Source organism: Herpailurus yagouaroundi, unplaced genomic scaffold (genome assembly GCF_014898765.1).
Source record: "Herpailurus yagouaroundi ecotype Mexico unplaced genomic scaffold, PumYag 198, whole genome shotgun sequence".
In the NCBI taxonomy this organism is placed as follows: domain Eukaryota; kingdom Metazoa; phylum Chordata; class Mammalia; order Carnivora; family Felidae; genus Herpailurus; species Herpailurus yagouaroundi.
This window is the reverse complement of record NW_024412429.1, coordinates 27,618,608-27,637,156: the sequence shown is the minus strand read 5'-3', so window position 1 is coordinate 27,637,156 and position 18,549 is coordinate 27,618,608. Positions and strand designations below refer to the sequence as shown.

At 40.1% G+C, this 18,549-nt stretch overlaps 1 protein-coding gene across 10 annotated transcripts in view; it reads right to left on the bottom strand.

Moving 5' to 3' along the window:
- NHSL1 (NHS like 1) overlaps nucleotides 1–18,549 on the bottom strand; it is a 249,591-nt gene that overhangs the window by 13,057 nt on the left and 217,985 nt on the right. For 7 of the 10 annotated variants that reach the window (XM_040449049.1, XM_040449050.1, XM_040449051.1 and 4 more), the window contains exons 4-5: nucleotides 10,044–10,236; nucleotides 5,782–5,913 (exon numbers count right to left, since the gene is read on the bottom strand). In XM_040449049.1, coding sequence (XP_040304983.1) covers nucleotides 5,782–5,913; nucleotides 10,044–10,236 — 325 coding nt within the window. The remainder of the gene's footprint in view (nucleotides 1–5,781; nucleotides 5,914–10,043; nucleotides 10,237–18,549) is intronic. The other 3 variants (XM_040449052.1, XM_040449053.1, XM_040449055.1) reach the window with 1 other exon arrangement.

The following is an 18,549-nucleotide window of genomic DNA, read 5'->3' as shown; positions in this document are numbered from 1 at the left end:
GTAGGGCTACAGAGATACCATTTACAGGGGATATTGGTATAAAACAGTGTTGATTATATTAATTTTTTATGTCAGAAGGAATTCCAAGGGAAAAATGATTTACAGGCCCATCTGTGTATCAAACATTTCAGTATCCATGTTAGACCATTGTCATCTGTCTGTCAGTGACATTCAAAATCCAATGGCAATCTGTTATGTTCTGGTGGGGGGAAAGCTGCAAGAATTCATCCAGTGAGCATTTCCTCAAATTAGGGTTATTCATTTCTTGGAGCTCTAAAACCAAATGAGAGCAGGTATGTTTAAAGGTGGGGCGGGGCGGGGCAGGGAGGGGGGAAGCATAAGGAGGGCCAAACAGAGAGGGAAATGGATGAGAAAAAACCTTAAGTGTAGATAACAGTTAGATTTCAAAATACCTAGAAAGGAACAGAATCTTAAAAACACAAATCCAACATGAAACCAACAATTTAGCCAAAGTGGAGAGGCAGACCGAGAGAGAGAGACTGAGAGAGAGAGAGAGAGGAGAGGGAGAGAAACCAATTCATGCATAGTAACTAACCACTAGGACACGTTAAATCTTGAAAAGTAACAGCAAAACCAGTTTTCTCTGCACTGTTTCAAAAACTGAAAAATTCTCAGTCATGGGCTTTGCTGAGCAATGCAAGTTGGGTGCCTGCTGGCATCACTGTTCACCTGGGCAAGGACACCAGTGGTGATGGGATTCCCGCGAACTCCTTCCCTATCGCACATGAACTAACTACGTGTCCCTGACTGGACATCCAAATACCAAGGATATTACAAAAATGGCAGCGATGTTCTTGTATGAACCACAAAGGAGATGTCATCCTGTGAGGAATAAAGCATAAAGCCGTTTCCTTCACTGTGATGACGGAGAATATTTTTATACTGGTATCTTTTAGCAAAGAGGCTCTGTTTCCTCCCCCCTACTTCTCTGCCAGTTACGCTCACTGAAGACAGACAGACACGCGCACGTGCGCACACACACATGCACACAAGGTTCTCCCTTAGAAAGAGAGGAAGTGGGTCAAAGGGCAGGAGCAGGAGAAAAATCCACTTTGAGGAAAGAAAACAAAAGATGAAGGTTTTGCTATTTTAAGAGGTATTTTAGTAGGTGGGAAAATCGACTTGCATGGCTCCACCAGTTTGCTTCCAAATATTCAAGTTACCTTATTCCATTGAACAATGGATTTTCATGCTTTTTCTTCTAAGATTGCAGCCGTTTTGCACGGGATCAGTGGTAGATTTTTAATGGTCTTTAAGGGCCATAAACAAAGTACTGATTCTTTCAGGTAACAATTCTGAATGTGAAACCATTTTAGGCTTCTGAAAATGGAAATATAACCGTTTCTTCGCCATTTACAGCCCGGTACAACTTTCTTATTAACAAAGTTTTTCTAAAGACTTTAAAAAACATGTGTGAAAAACAACTCCCATATCATCCGTCACAGGGACCACCAAAGTTCTATTCCCAAAACAGACTGCCTAATATTTTCATAGTACAAAAAGTGTCACATATTATAGGATATAGATGAACACTATCTTGACCAGAATTCAATAACAAAAACAGACTATAAATAAAGAGATCTGTGGGGCACCTGGGTGGCTCAGTTTGTTAAGCATCTGGCTTCAGCTCATATCATGCTCTCAGGGCTCATGGGTTCAAGCCTCGCATCAGGCTGTGCACCGACAGTGTGGAGCCTGCTTGGGATTCTCTCTCTCCCCCTTCTCTCTCTGCCCCTCCCCCATCTCAAAATAAATAAATAAACTTAAAAAAAAAAAAGAGAGGACTGCAAATATAGACCTCTCGGGTGCTGCTAAAAATCTTGAATGGATTTATCTGATTTTACAACATAAAGAAATAATTATATTTTTTCTTCTACTTATTACGCAATACTACAAGGTATGTCGAATTAAAAAAAAAAAACATGTAATCAAAGCCAGTTAATTTAAGGTTTAATAGGTGGGTTTTTAAAAAGTCATGTCTGGTCTTATGTTCTTAATGTTCTTCGTACAAACTATCAAAAAATCATTCAGAAGGGGAATTCCTTTAAGTGAAGCTTTTTCTGGGGCGCCTGGGTGGCGCAGTCGGTTAAGCGTCCGACTTCAGCCAGGTCACGATCTCACGGTCCGGGAGTTCGAGCCCCGCGTCAGGCTCTGGGCTGATGGCTCAGAGCCTGGAGCCTGTTTCCGATTCTGTGTCTCCCTCTCTCTCTGCCCCTCCCCCGTTCATGCTCTGTCTCTCTCCGTCCCAGAAATAAACGTTGAAAAAAAAAATTAAAAAAAAAAATAAGTGAAGCTTTTTCTGCTTGGGGGACTATTCAAACTCTTCAGGAGCCAAATATAATTGTATACCAACAAAATAATCCTATCTGATTCTAAAAGATGAAAACTCATAATGGGTTGTTCAAATACATTTCTATGTATATATAAGATAATAAGAGTAAAGAAAAAATTAGAAATTTTGTCCGATTCACTTAAATGGAAGGCAACGAATTCTAGGCCATAAAGACTTTAGAGAGTAAATCTCATAGCTTGACTTCAAAGTACAAACTGGCTCATCTCAAAAATGAAAATAAAAATAAAAATAAAAATAAAAAAAATAAAATAAAATAAAACAACTCATCTCTAGAGTCCACTGTTTATGGTTTCTGAAGTGAAAAGTGCATATAATGAAGCACAATCAACTTTAATTCTGGAAGAATCTCTGGTTTGATTTTTAAAACTCCGAATCTCCAGCAACTTGGGCAGTGTCTAGTGGACAGGAAGTATCTTTCCTAGTGAATGTTTTCTTTTCAGATAATCATATCCTTTTTTTTATCTAATTTGTTTGACTCAGCCATACTTCCCTCTCCTTCGTATGTAAAAAAGACTAATTTTTAAGGAAAATACCAAGTGTCTATAAGCTTTCAAACCAGACACCTTTCAAGTACAGAATATTGGGGAGAAAAGGCAAGATCAACCAGAAGTCATAAAATGAATGAAGAAAATACATGATCCAAATTTTCTGCTAAATGTTACTCTATTCAATATTTATTTATTTTTGAGACAGAGAGAGACAGAGCGTGAACAGGGGAGGAGGGTCAGAGAGAGAGGGAGACACAGAATCCGAAGCAGGCTCCAGGCTCTGAGCCGTCACCACAGAGCCCGATGCGGGGCTCGAAACTCACGCAAGTGAGATCGTGACCTGAGCTGAAGTCGGACACTTAACCAACGGAGCCACCCAGGTGCCCCAAATGTTACTCTATTCAAAGGTTATTTTCCCCTACTCTATCAATCCTTTCAACTAGTCTATCTATAAAAGTACAGTTGTTTCTTATCTTTTCTTTCTTTTTTTTTTAAACTAGCTCTCACTTCAATACAGCTGTCTCAGTGGACCACCAGCTATGATCCAGGTTATGTCGACTGCGCAGTGACATCAACTGTCTCTGTTTGGCCAAGACCACTGCGCAATGATGTGGGCAGAGCTATTTCCTTTCCTCCAGCATTGTTGGTGTTTCTATGTCACATACAAAAGAGATGGGAGCATGGGCCCCAGGGACTCAATTACTGATTTTCAAAATACAATTACAGAAGACCTGATTTACCTAGCTGATCAGATCATTCCACTAAGATCAAAGAGGCAACTGAGTTATTGGCTCCATACTGGTTGGTTTAGTAATAAAAGTGATAAATTTCATTATCTCTGAGGTTCTAGAAATCATGTTACATATATACATAGAGAGAGAGAGAGAGAGAGAGAGAGAGAGAGAGAGAGGGAGGGGGGAGTGAACAGGGGGAGACACAGAGGGATAATTCACACTGAATACTTGTGTGTATGTATATGTTTTTCTGAGTCAAATTATTCTTATACTCTTTGCACAAAGCCATCCAAAACCTACCTATTTTGGTTGCACAGCCATTTAAAATGTAGACTACCCTGAAATATCAACCTTGTTATCTTACAAAGGGTATGTCTTTAAAGTCACTCCTTTAGGTTAAGGAACGTCCCCTAAAAGACCAGTTAAAATATAAACATTACTGCAGTGCTGTAAGGAATTAGCCCATTAAGTATCTACTGAACATAAGAGTATGTACTAGTTTCTCACATAAGTTAGCTGTCACCTAAAGGAAGAAAAAAAAGAGAAAGAGTCTGAAAGAATGAGATCCAGGAGGACCGGCCCAGATCTGGAAGCAGATGCAGGGGCACGGATGGAAGACAGATTTCTCAAACCCTGTGGATGCAATCTCACCTTTGTTTGCGATAAGACCCTGTGTTATGAAATAAGACGGGCACTTGTATGTCACCTGGGTCACCGGAACCACCTAGAGCAAAAGCAAAGCATTGCTATTCTTGTCCCACTGTGGCTTCAGTCTAGAAGGCAGAACATACATATCGGAGAACTGGGTGGCAGTAAAAGAGAGAACGCCAGGTAAAGAAGAGTGAGCCTTCTGTCCCTAAAACAGGGCATTTCAGCAGGTGTTTTGGGAAAAAACACATAGGAACAATGTCTGTAGCACTTGGAAGCTGAAGCAGGCAATGCTACCTCAAAGTATAACAGATCACTAGAGCTAGGATAAACCCATTTTGACTCAAAGACTGCGGGGCAAGTTCCGAAAGAATTATCCCGAGTATCTAGACTGTAACCTTCAAAAGCAAATAAAAGTAAAAACATCAGGTGAAAGCAACTATGAGGAAATAAGTCCACAGGTTGGCTGAAGAGAAAGAGGCAAATTTCAAAATAGGTAGTATTAAGTTCCCTACGGTAATTACAAAAGCAGCTTTTATGTTAACCTATAGTGAACCTACCGGCACCAAGTGCTTCACCTGTATGAATTCATGACACCCTCAGACAACCCTATGAGGTATGTTCTGTCAATATCAACAACCACATTATTTGAATGAGGAAGGAGACTCGGGCAGGTGAAGTAACCAGCCTGAGGCCACCCCGGGCGTCAGCGGCAGAGCTGGGATTCAAATCCACACATCTGGCGCCAGAGTCCCTGCCCCGGCCCAGCGTGCGCTGCTGTCTGTGTAGACATTCCCAATGAGCCCATTGAAAACCAAAGGAGGAAGGGAATATAGAAAGAGGAGAGTGAGAGGGTTACCCAAAGCATCTATAAAGATAAGCAGAAATAATATGGATAAGTGAATTATGAAATAAATAACCTTCTCTGCTAGCCCCCCCCCAAAAAAGAGGTGGGGGGTTCTTTCTTTTCTGTTTTTATCACAGGTTGAAAAATATTGAATTAAAAACCTATGAAACCGTTTCCTTGGACATTCCATTAAGGCACTATCCAACATAAATGAGTATTTGCTGTTGTACTGAAATTTACTAATTATCTCACACTTGGTGTCTCTTTGATGACAAAATGGCCATCACCGTTGTCAGTATTAACTAATGAAGTCCATAGTCATTATCTGGAGTCCTAGAATGAGTTTTTGGTTTTATGAAAACTTAAAATCTAAATGAAAGGTAAATTTCATTGTGGAAATACCCAATGTGCAAGGCACATGGAGATGCTGACATTACTGTAAATGTCTATCACCCCAGTTGACAGTCTTTATATAAGCTCTTCCTGTCACCGTCTCACCAAAACTCAACAAATCATCTGCAGGGGATGTTAAGACTTGTACCCAGTGCTGCACTCAGGAGAGAAGCTGGCCCTCTGGGGGCACCAAACGGCTATCAGAATGTATTGATCTCGTAAGCACCACAATGAGGTTAGCGTAGTAATGCTGAGCAGTAAGGAGGGGCAACAGAATACAGTTCTGATGAGCCATACCTAGCTCCTTCTGTATGTTGTCAGGGACTCCTGTAATAGTCTTTCTCCTTTTGACTTTCTTCGGTCGTCTTACCAGAGTGTCTGTGTAAATTAGAGACCGCCGAAGGCTGGCCTGGCGATCGAAATTCTCCCCTAATATAGAGTAGTAGAACAAGCAAAGCAATGTTATTCTCAAGCAAGCCGACACCATGCACTCTCTTCGAGAAGCTTGTTGTAAAATGATAAGAAGGTTATTAATAATGATGTTAGCCAGTCTTATGATGATGAATGAATGAATGCTGAAGGCCAAAAAAAGAAGGAAAGCACATTATCGTCATAAGGCTATTTTTTCATTTCCGGTCTACTTCCAAAGGAAGCGCCTTGATCTCATTTGCACATGAGCTGGGGTAACAAGTGCAAATTTGTTAACATGACTTGAAGAGTGATTCTCTGTTATTTACAAAAATGGGTCATTTTGGAAGTGTTTTACATAGGCCCTGTCGTCACCAAAATCACTCTCCACATCAGCGTAGGGTGTGGTGAAGGCAATGAGCCTATTGTATTCACGTGTTCTCTCCAGAGAGCAATATGATGTCTCGTCCTGTGTGAGGATACAAATAATCAAGAATTCTTGGATGCAGAGCTTTCTCTTTCTGTCAAGGAGGCTGACCATTTGGGCAGGCTGCGGTAATTGTTATGGTGTAGATACAACTGTAATGACCAATAAAAAGCCTTATAATGATAAAGTACTTTTACCACAATGAGACCCAGTAGCACTGCTGTTGTTAAAGCTGAACTGCTTTCTTTCTGCTTCTTGATCACTTTTGACAATTGATCTTAATTCAGACATTTCAGGTAGTTTTGCAATCAAACCTAGAATGCCATATCCACAGGACTGTTTTTTGTCCTCTCAAGTACGAACTTGTGTGATTAGCACACCAATGGAAACCATAAAATAATAAAGTAGCAGTTACTGATTGGTCTGCTTTAAATTCTTTCCCAGTTTAATTAAAGAAAGTTTTGTAGCACTGTCTCTGTTAACTGGTTATTCTCCTCAAAAAGAGATTTTAAAAATACATATACACACAAATTATATACTCCCATCATGCTTATGTTGTACAAAAAGAAGTATATAAACATTCACTCTTTTTAGCAATATTGACACACAAAGTGAGTATGTTGTAAACAAGGCACCCTCTATTTAAATAGGAATAACTGTGATTAGAAACTCCTTTAAAGCAAAACAGAGGATAAAAGATCTGAATGATCAAAGCACATTTCATGTACGAAGCAACAAACACAAATAAATGCTTGCAACTTTGTTCCTAATGGAGAAAACCAGAAATGATTGAGAGAAGATGGTGAAACACCCGAAGGTATCATCACTGTAATAAATGCATCACTAAGTACAATAGCACGTATGATGCTTGTAAGGGGGCAAGCCATGACTTCAACGGTCCATAGTTCCCTGCCGCAGAGGAAAACAATTTCCTTGTATGAAGGTATTAAAAACAGACAAAACATCAACAGATAGCTGCATTTAGTCTCTACTTTTGCTTCCTTAAAAACAAAAACGAGATAAACCACTCAAATTCCAAGGAAATTAAGAAACAAACCACGAGAATGGACATCTAAGACATATGCCATTAAAGGCACCAAACTCTCCATCTTGCATCATGGCCTCAAATGTCTGTCCCCGATGGTGGACTAAACATTTCTTGAGGGTAGGTACCATGATTCTTGTACTTTAGCACCCCCTGTGTCACTCAGTTCAATGCCTGACACAAAGTAGTTACTCAATAAGTATTTGTTGAGAGGCACTGGTTCACTCCCTTTCATTGAAAAACAGCCTTAGTCATGGTTACTACTTAGCAACAAACCTAGCTAACGGCAGACATTAGTACAAAGCCAGTGTGCCAAAACTGTTAAGCATGGTACCACTCTATTTATCTTCCAGGTGGAAGGCTTTTAATCCACATGGCAAATAGGAAACCTACACATATATGCATTTCATTTGAAACTTTTTTTTTTTTTTTTTCCTTCCTCAACTCCTAGAACATGATGATTCCCTACAGGACTATGACTGAGGGGATTAAATTGATTTTCATGCTGGCAGCTCATTGTGCTAATGTTCTGCTGCTATGCCTGGCCGGCTTCACTCTGGACATAAAATAATATATTTATCGACGTTTCTTTCCCCTGCTGATCCTGACTGAAAAGCAAACCGGAGGGTCGATGTTCATCCAAATAAATGAACACATGACAATTCCCTACAGGAAGCTATATTTTAGTCTCAAAAGCCTTCTAGGGCTGCAGAAACACATCATTTAAAGAGGAGGAAGTGGTATAACCTAGGTCAACTCGACTGCTGAAAGTGGAAATTTTAAATTTAATGCTTCTTTGTATCAGAATAGTAGAAAAATTAACATCTTTATGTAATGCATGTATATGTATGTGAACACATGATCCAGAAGATGGATCAATACACATGCAACTAGATACTAGATTTGATTATTACAGTTCTGAAAATGCTAATCACTCAATTAAAAGTAAACTGCATTTTGACATAACTCATTTTGCTCACTTCTTTGTCATTTGCCTTTCCTATGTGGCATTTGAAGGCCTCCTTTTAAACTCTGTGTAATTCATATCTACTTAGTCATCAACAGGAGGGAATTGCAGCTCAAAGAAATGGCAATGTCTTCTGTTGTTACAATGCATTTCATTGCAAATGATGATTTCTGAGGCTGTAGTTACTCTGTTTTAAATTTCCTGATCTCAGGATAATGCATTTATCCTAATTCCATTAAGGACTGCCATATTTCATAGCACAATCTTCTTATCTTACAATATTACTTTGGAGGCATCTAATCATATATAATGTAATTTATGTTTCTGCTGCATTTAATCAATCAAATAATGTAATGCGTTTTCTTATAGAAAATTTGTGTCCACATATTCCATTAAGCAATAAACACACTTTATTCTGAAACACAGCTACTTCTAAAAATAACCTTAAAAAAATATGATCTAGGTGCATGAGAATCACACTTGGGAAGATCAATGTTATTTGCAAAGAAAATGGAATAAAATACTACGCTATTCCTTTAAGGCTTAAATACAATCAATGTGGGAGAATGTACCTGGAATTTAAAATAATTCATGCACTTATTTACTAAATTTCTCAGGAATTCAAAATAGATGTAATTTTTATTTTAAGTGTAATTTTTAAACATCTGTAAGGTTTTTTTTTTTTTTAAGTCTGCATTAACTATCAAAATACAAAAACCTTTCTAACAGCAGACCACAGCATTAGCTTCAGAAATACAGCAAGGGTGCTATGGGTTTTCATCCTAATTTTTTATGAAAACTCAGCCTTATTGGTCACCTGATATTTTTTAGGTTCTGGCCCTAGAGGCCATGCTTCTGTAAGGACTGGTTATCAATGATGATTATTAGCAACCAGTTTCTCTTGAATACACTGTCCAACGTTAACTCTTAACACATCTATTTTACACATGGTATGCTTCCCAAACAACAGACCTTTTTTATGAGGTACGGAACTGATAAAGCAGGAAAAATCTGGTGCCTTTTAACAGTTCCTCTAAGTTCATGACATACTGTCTTTGAGCTTCATGTACCTTGTTATCTGTCCCCTTAAATATTACAGATGATTAAAATCTGAGCATAATATTCCAAAAGAACTTGAATTTGAAGATTATAGAATTCAAATTATGAGGATCAAAATATGACTTGACCATCCTCTTAACTTTAAAACAGTATTTTCATAATCCTTACTGTTAGTTCACTTGATATTCTTATTTTAAGCAATTTGAGAAGACAAAAGGGCAAGAAAATCTATCACTCAAAAATATCACAAAACTGTTACTTCTTCACTTCCATAAATACTACATAAAACAGCCCTTTAGAAGGGAAACGTCATTGTTTCCTTACCCAGGGCCACATTTAGAAGATGTTCCCAAATAAACAAAATATTTTAAAGAAGCAATTCAATGAAAAAAGACACACACATTTTCTATGAATTCCATGACATCAACCTTTGGTGACAGCCCTCTAATCTTACAAGCAAGAGATATTTCATATGCATGCACACATATAAATTTTTGTATTCCTTTCCTTAAACACAGAGCAGGAAGCCAGACTATAGCTATTTACCTTTGACGTACAAGCGTACAAGTGAGATGCTAAGAGCATATAACAAACAGAAGCCAAAGTCATTTTCCCAAGTATGTTTAGAAACCTATCTGTACAGCAAAGCATACCAGTTATATTAATGGGAACCACATCAGCCTGGATTGTTTGGGCTTGCTGTCGCATCTTCTCTTCTGGCGTTGGCAAAGGAAGTGACTTGGTCCAGTTCGTTTGAGTATGAAGGTCAGAGAAGTCACTTGAGGTTGGCGTGTTAGGTCTCCTGATGGAAATAAGTCTTTCCTCTTCTGATGAAGAAATAGAACACTGCAGGGAAAACAGTAAGTAGATGCTGTAGTGTGCAAATAGCTGGCAAAAACATTTAAAAATACATTCCTTGTTTAAAGCCTTTTTTCAACTAGGGCGCGGGCGCCTGGGTGGCTCAGTCGGTTGAGTGGCCGACTTTAGCTCAGGTCATGATCTCACGGTCTGTGAGTTCGAGCCCTGCGTCGGGCTCTGTGCTGACAGCTCAGAGCCTGGAGCCTGCTTCAGATTCTGTGTCTCCCTCTCTCTGCCCCTCCTCCACTCAGTCTGGCTCTGTCTCTCAAAAATGAATAAATGTTAAATAAATAAGTAAATCAATAAAATATTTTTTCAACTCATTAAAAGCGAGCCAAAAAAACAAAAACAAAACTGGCCACATTTAAGAAAGAAGCAATAGTTTGCAAGAAAACTGCTCATCATCTTGAGCATGACCCATTATGTATATGATTTACGCCGTCGCCTTAGTCTCTAAACCATGAGGTCTGCAAACGGCTTTGCTGACCCTCGATATCTTTTCAGTTCTTCCTGTTTCTCCTATATTTACTGTGGTCAGAAAGCTTATGGATTTAGTTGAATGCCAGAAGCCGGGAGAAGCATCATGGCTGTGGCCATCGGTTTCCATTATTATTAAAATTTTGTTTGCTCAAAGTCATTTCTAGCCTCAACCTCATTTCCTTCAGGCGCTGACCTCAAGGAACATTTCTGGAATCATAGAGCTATTGTGTGCTCTTCTGAAACCGTTTATATGAAAACAATTGGTGTGAAATTGTTAAATTCTAAGAAGCTGACTGAAGCTCTGCTCTGAGCCTTATCAGAATTCCATGAAAACATTTCTGGCAGTGTCTGTTTCAATACAGATTAACATCCTAACTGGGGAGCCCTTCTGCAATACCTTTCTTCCCATAACATCTTAAAAAGCGGAAGCAAGAACGCTGTTTGGGGAAGCATTTTACCATGGATGGTACCATGGCCGCACGACAGTTGGCTCTTTGACAAGGAAGCTCCAAGAACTCAAACGCAATGTGCTCACAAACAACAACGATGACAAAAAAGGGTGATTGGCTTTTGTTGAGAAACGGCAGTTTATAATACACAATAAATGTCTAAGAACTGGTCTTCGAGTTGAAAGCATTTAAACTAACTACCACCTCTGAAAATAAGGCGTTAAAATAAAAATAAAAGCGTTTTACTTCAGAATAAAAAGTCAATGAACCTTCCCAAGGGAATACCTGTGTAACCAGCACCCAAGTCAGCTCAACACTCCCCTCCCCAAACCACACACCCCTAAGCAAGGGTAACTACTCTCTGACACCATAGCTTTGTTTGCCTATGTGTGACCTAAAGAGAATCCTGACGTTCTCTTTTGTGACTTTATTTTTTCGTTCAATATTATGTTTGTGAGGATTTATCTATCTTTAAGAAGCAGGCATTGATACCTTGCTGGATTTAATGCAAGTTTCTAAAAGCATACAGGTAAGAAATTTACAGAAGAAATACATCTGTTAGAAATTTCAACCACTTAGAAGAACACTGTAATCACTGTTTATTACTATTGAATTCATCTTACTGTAAAATATCTGTTTTTATTCTACAACTACCAGCCCTGCACAAATTTCACAAGGACTGCAGAAGAGCCAATTAAAATAGTTTGGTGTTGGGGGATAGGGCCTAAACTAAGAATCCAAAGACCTGAGTCTATTCACTTTATACCTGACAGTCTCGTGACTTTTAGGCTCTTCTTGAACCCTTCCTTTGCTGTAAAGTGGGGCTATATGTTTCCCTCCTGAGTCCCACAAAGAGCCATTCTCAAGACCTAATGAGATAAGGGCTGCCTGGGTGACTCAGTTGGTTAGGCCTCCAACTTCAACTTAGGTCATGATCTCGTGGTCCATGAGTTCGAGCCCCATGTTGGGCTCCGTGCTGACAGCTCAGAGCCTGGATCCTGCTTCAGATTCTGTGTCACCCCCTCTCCCTGCTCCTCCCCTGCTCACACTCTGTCTCTCTCTCTCTCTCTCAAAAATGAATAAATGTTAAAAAAAAAATTATTAAAAAAAAGACCTAATGAGATAAAATCTCTGAAAATATCTATGGCTGTTAAACATCATGGAAATAAAGGTGATGGTCCTATAAAAGTGACTTTAGGAAAGCAAAATCATGGGGGCACCCGGCTGGCTCAGTTGAAGAACAAAGGACTCTTGATCGTGGGTTGTGAGTTTGAGCACCAAGTTGGGTGTAGAGGTTACTTAAAAAAAAAAAAAAAAAATCTTAGTAAAAAAAAGAAAGAAAGCAAAATCATGAATTGACAAGTTCATTATTTTTTTCTTTTATTGCAAAAAGACTACCAATAATAAAGGTGTTGTGGAAATAGATAATATAAAATAAATCATAATGAAACATCTCTATTTTTGACTTTATATTCTTGATACGTAAAAATGTAAAATGATATGGTAGTTTCTTCTCCACCTAAGGAAAAGACGTTTGTAATTAAACTGACAAATAAATATACTCGATTTATAATGAAAAGACGTTTGTAATTAAACTGACAAATAAATATACTCGATTTATAATGAAAAGACATTTGTAATTAAACTGACAAATAAATATACTCGATTTATAATGAGCATATGTTACCGACATCTGATAATGATATTAAATTACATCGGATTATGATATTAGATCACACCATATCCATTTCACACTTGATCCAATTCTGCTTAAATGGTTACAACACCTATCAATGGTTCCAACTCCTACCTATCCTTGAAAGATAAACAAGGGAATGTTTGAGTCAGCAGTGGCAGCGAAGCCACAGTGATATAAATAATTTCCAGCCTTTTTGTACTTGTATCACGCTGGTTACATGTGACTTATAATACATATTCTCTACCCTTAAGATGCAGATTCCCCCTGCCCCCCAGGCACACACACAAGTAAATTAAAACTAACTGTATATGAGAATTTCATGACAGTTCGCATAAAGGTCTCATGTCGATGACTGAATCTCAACGTTGCCAATTAGAAGGTCACTCCAATTTTCTGATACACACACAGAAATAATTTCTCAGGTAATCTTGAAATACAGCACACACTTTCAAGTCTACAGGAAGCAAATCCTAACGAAACCAGTTTAACTGAAAAGTAAAGCTACAGCTTGATGAAGAATAAATAGCACGGTGACATCCTGCAGGGAGGGTTCCCTTTTCCATGTGACACCTGCCAAGGGAGATGGTGAAGCACCGTTCCACAGTCTGTGTGCATCTCAGTGGTGCCCAACAGCCCTAGTAACCTACTTTTCTTGTAGCTGACTGACGGCGTCAGAATCGGTAACTATCACAAAGAGAAAGTACTTGAGTTTAGCCTGGTTGCCGTGGGATGACCGCCAGGGAGAGCTCCAGTACGACAACTTTCAAAGGTAATCTATTATAAAGCGACCTCTTCATTTGTGAGACAATTTCCCAAGCATGGCAGAGAATAAAGTTCTATGCAAATGTGACTATTACACAGTGCTACAACTAAGGAAAGATAAAAACCAGGACGGTATGACTTCCAGAACGATCGCACTCCTATCCTTCCTAGGATTTATAAATCCAGCAGGGGCGCAGGGAACCACCTCCTGCGTCTCAATAGCCGAACACATCATGATTACTCCATTAAGATGGACACTGTAATCCTCTGGATTATGTTAGCCTCTTACCTGGCCTCCACATTTCTGCCTATTGTGCCCACCCTCCTACTCCAAGTCTACGTCTCAACACAGAGGCGTGAGGCATCCTTTTAAAATTTAAGTCAGATTGTGTTGCTCCTCTGTTCAAACCCCCCAACATCCTTACCATGACCGACAAGACCCTACATGATCTGCAAACGGCTCACCATTCCCTCTGACCTCATCTCCTACTATTCAGTCCCTTATTTCACTCTAGCCACTCCATCCTTTCCGTGTAGTCTCTTGTACATATCATGCACACTTCTGCCTCAGGGCCTTTGCACTTGCTGCTCCCGTTGCCTGACGTGCTCTTCCCTTAGACATCCACACCATCTTTTTCTTCATGTGTTTATTCAAGAGTCTCCTTCTTGTTGAGGTCTTGCCTGTTGAGCATACCTCAAATTTCAACTCCTCCCTAACATTTTATATCTCCCTTCACTGCTTATTCTCTTAGTACATATCAATGGTATACATATATTTTAGATATTTACCTTGTTTTCTCTCCCATGAGAATGTAAGTTCCAGGAAGCTTTAAATCAGAATTTCATAGAGAACTATTTCAGGATTTTAGCTAAAAAAAGGGTCACCATTTATTTATTGGCTGCTACATGCCTTGCTCTGGGTTACAGACTTTATAGAAATTGGCACCTCATTTAATATTTATAGCATTAGCTTCATTTTATAAATAAGGAAATAGAACTAAGTAATTTTACTTTTGGGACGTTCACAAGTGGACAACTGGGATTAGAACCCGGACTTGACCCCAGAGTCTCTGCTGTTTAACAGTGTTAAAATAACAACTTGGCAATATTTGCAATAAGTTACTAGGTTGTCTGATCTAAAGATAAAACCTCCATTTATATCTCTTCTTCAAGAACAAACCTTTTAAAAATCTAGAAAAGCCACCGCAGTGTGGTGCAGTGGAAGAAGCACTAAACCCTGGAGTAAAACACTAAGTACCAGCATCTTGGCTCTTGTCATTTACGAGCTATAGGTTTTGAGCAACTCAACTCCCTCTGTTGAGAACAGAACAACTCAAATAGCTTCACCATGCTTCATATTAATGGACTGCCTCAATATAGAGTGAATTACTTTTTTCAAACATGGAGTGTAAAGTTGCCTTGCATGTAGAGAGAGTCGTCAGGGAAGATGGCAGCGTAGGAGGACGCTGGGCTCACCGCACGTCCTGCTGATCACTTAGATTCCACCTACATCTGCCTAAATAACCCAGAAAACCACCAGAGGATTAGCAGAACGGAGTCTCCGGAGCCAAGCTCAGACAAGAGGCCCACGGAAGAGGGTAGAAGGGCGGCGAGGCAGTGCGCGCTCCCCGGACTGGCGGGAGGGAGCCGGGGCGGAGGGGCGGCTCGCCGGCCAAGCAGAGCCCCCGAGTCTGGCTTGCAAAAAGCGGAGGGGCCTGACGGACTGTGTTCCCACAGTCCGCGCGACTTAGCGTCTGGGAGGTCATAAGTTAACAGCTCTGCTCAGAGGGCGGGAAGGCTGGAGGACAAAGGGAAGGAGAGCTGCTGAGCCCCCGGACGACAGAGCTCAGTTTGGTGGGGAACAAAGGCGCTCGCCAGCGCCATCTCCCCCGCCCATCCCCCAGCCAAAATCCCAAAGAGAACCAGTTCCTGCCAGGGAACTTGCTCGCTCCGCGCAAACACCCAACTCTGCGCTTCTGCGGAGCCAAACCTCCGGCAGTGGATCTGACTCCCTCCTGCTGCCACGGGGCCCCTCCTGAAGTGGATCACCTAAGGAGAAGCAAGCTAAGCCTGCCCCTCCTGCCCCTGTGCACCTTGCCTACCCACCCCAGCTAAGACGCCAGATCCCCAGCATCACAAGCCTGACAGCGTGCAAATAGCCCAGACAGGCCACCCCACCCCACAGTGAATCCCACCCCTAGGAGAGGGGAAGAGAAGGCACGCACCAGTCTGACTGTGGCCCCAGCGGTGGGCTGGGGGCAGACATCAGGTCTGACTGCGGCTCCGCCCACCAACTCCAGTTATACACCACAGCACAGGGGAAGTGCCCTGCAGGTCCTCACCACGCCAGGGACTATCCAAAATGACCAAGCAGAAGAATTCCCCTCAGAAGAATCTCCAGGAAATAACAACAGCTAATGAGCTGATCAAAAAGGATTTAAATAATATAACAGAAAGTGAATTTAGAATAATAGTCATAAAATTAATCGCTGGGCTTGAAAACAGTATAGCTGACAGCAGAGAATCTCTTGCTACAGAGATCAAGGGACTAAGGAACAGTCACGAGGAGCTGAAAAACGCTTTAAACGAAATGCATAACAAAATGGAAACCACCACGGCTCGGATTGAAGAGGTAGAGGAGAGAGTAGGTGAACTAGAAGATAAAGTTATGGAAAAAGAGGAAGCTGAGAAAAAGAGAGATAAAAAAAATCCAGGAGTATGAGGGGAAAATTAGAGAACTAAGTGATACACTAAAAAGAAATAATATACGCATAATTGGTATCCCAGAGGAGGAAGAGAGAGGGAAAGGTGCTGAAGGGGTACTTGAAGAAATCATAGCTGAGAACTTCCCTGAACTGGGGAAGGAAAAAGGCATTGAAATCCAAGAGGCACAGAGAACTCCCTTCAGACGTAACTTGAATCAATCTTCGGCACGACATATCATAGTGAAACTGGCAAAATACAAGGATAAAGAGAAAATTCTGAAAGCAGCAAGGGGTAAACGTGCCCTCACATATAAAGGGAGACCTATAAGACTCGTGACTGATCTCTCTTTTGAAACTTGGCAGGCCAGAAAGAATTGGCACGAGATTTTCAGTGTGCTGGACAGAAAAAATATGCAGCCGAGAATCCTTTATCCAGCAAGTCTGTCATTTAGAATAGAAGGAGAGATAAAGGTCTTCCCAAACAAACAAAAACTGAAGGAATTTGTCACCACTAAACCAGCCCTACAAGAGATCCTAAGGGGGACCCTGTGAGACAAAGTACCAGAGACATCACTACAAGCATAAAACATACAGACATCACAATGACTCTAAACCCATATCTTTCTATAATAACACTGAATGTAAATGGATTAAATGCGCCAACCAAAAGACATAGGGTATCAGAATGGATAAAAAAACAAGACCCATCTATTTGCTGTCTACAAGAGACTCATTTTAGACCTGAGGACACCTGTAGATTGAGAGTGAGGGGATGTAGAAATATTTATCATGCTACTGGAAGCCAAAAGAAAGCTGGAGTAGCCATACTTATATCAGACAAACTAGACTTTAAATTAAAGGCTGTAACAAGAGATGAAGAAGGACATTATATAATAGTGACAGGGTCTATCCATCAGGAAGAGCTAACAATTATAAATGTCTATGCGCCGAATACTGGAGCGCCCAAATATATAAAACAATTACTCATAAACATAAGCAACCTTATTGATAAGAATGTGGTAATTGCAGGGGACTTTAACACCCCACTTACAGAAATGGATAGATCATCTAGACACACGGTCAATAAAGAAACAAGGGCCCTGAATGAGACATTGGATCAGATGGACTTGACAGATATATTTAGAACTCTGCATCCCAAAGCAACAGAATATACTTTCTTCTCGAGTGCACATGGAACATTCTCCAAGATAGATCATATACTGGGTCACAAAACAGCCCTTCATAAGTTTACAAGAATTGAAATCATACCATGCATACTTTCAGACCACAATGCTATGAAGCTTGAAATCAACCACAGAAAAAAGTCTGGAAAACCTCCAAAAGCATGGAGGTTAAAGAACACCCTACTAACGAATGAGAGGGTCAACTAGGCAATTAGAGAAGAAATTAAACAATATATGGAAACAAACTAAAATGAAAATACAACAATCCAAACGCTTTGGGACGCAGCGAAGGCAGTCCTGAGAGGAAAATACATTGCAATCCAGGCCTATCTCAAGAAACAAGAAAAATCCCAAATATAAAATCTAACAGCACACCTAAAGGAAATAGAAGCAGCACAGCAAAGGCAGCCTAAACCCAGCAGAAGAAGAGAAATAATAAAGATCAGAGCAGAAATAAACAATATAGAATCTAAAAAAACTGTAGAGCAGATCAACGAAACCAAGAGTTGGTTTTTTGAAAAAATAAACAAAATTGACAAACCTCTAGCCAGGCTTCTCAAAAAGAAAAGGGAGATGACCCAAATAGATAAAATCATGAATGAAAATGGAATTATTACAACCAATCCCTCAGAGATACAAACAATTATCAGGGAATACTATGAAAAATTATATGCCAACAAATTGGACAACCTGGAAGAAATGGACAAATTCCTGAACACCCACACTCTTCCAAAACTCAATCAGGAGGAAAGAGAAAGCTTGAACAGACCCATAACCAGCGAAGAAATTGAATCGGTTATCAAAAATATCCCAACAAATAAGAGTCCAGGACCAGATGGCTTCCCAGGGGAGTTCTACCAGACGTTTAAAGCAGAGATAATACCTATCCTTCTCAAACTATTCCAAGAAATAGAAAGGGAAGGAAAACTTCCAGACTCATTCTATGAAGCCAGTATTACTTTGATTCCTAAACCAGACAGAGACCCAGTAAAAAAAGAGAACTACAGGCCAATATCCCTGAT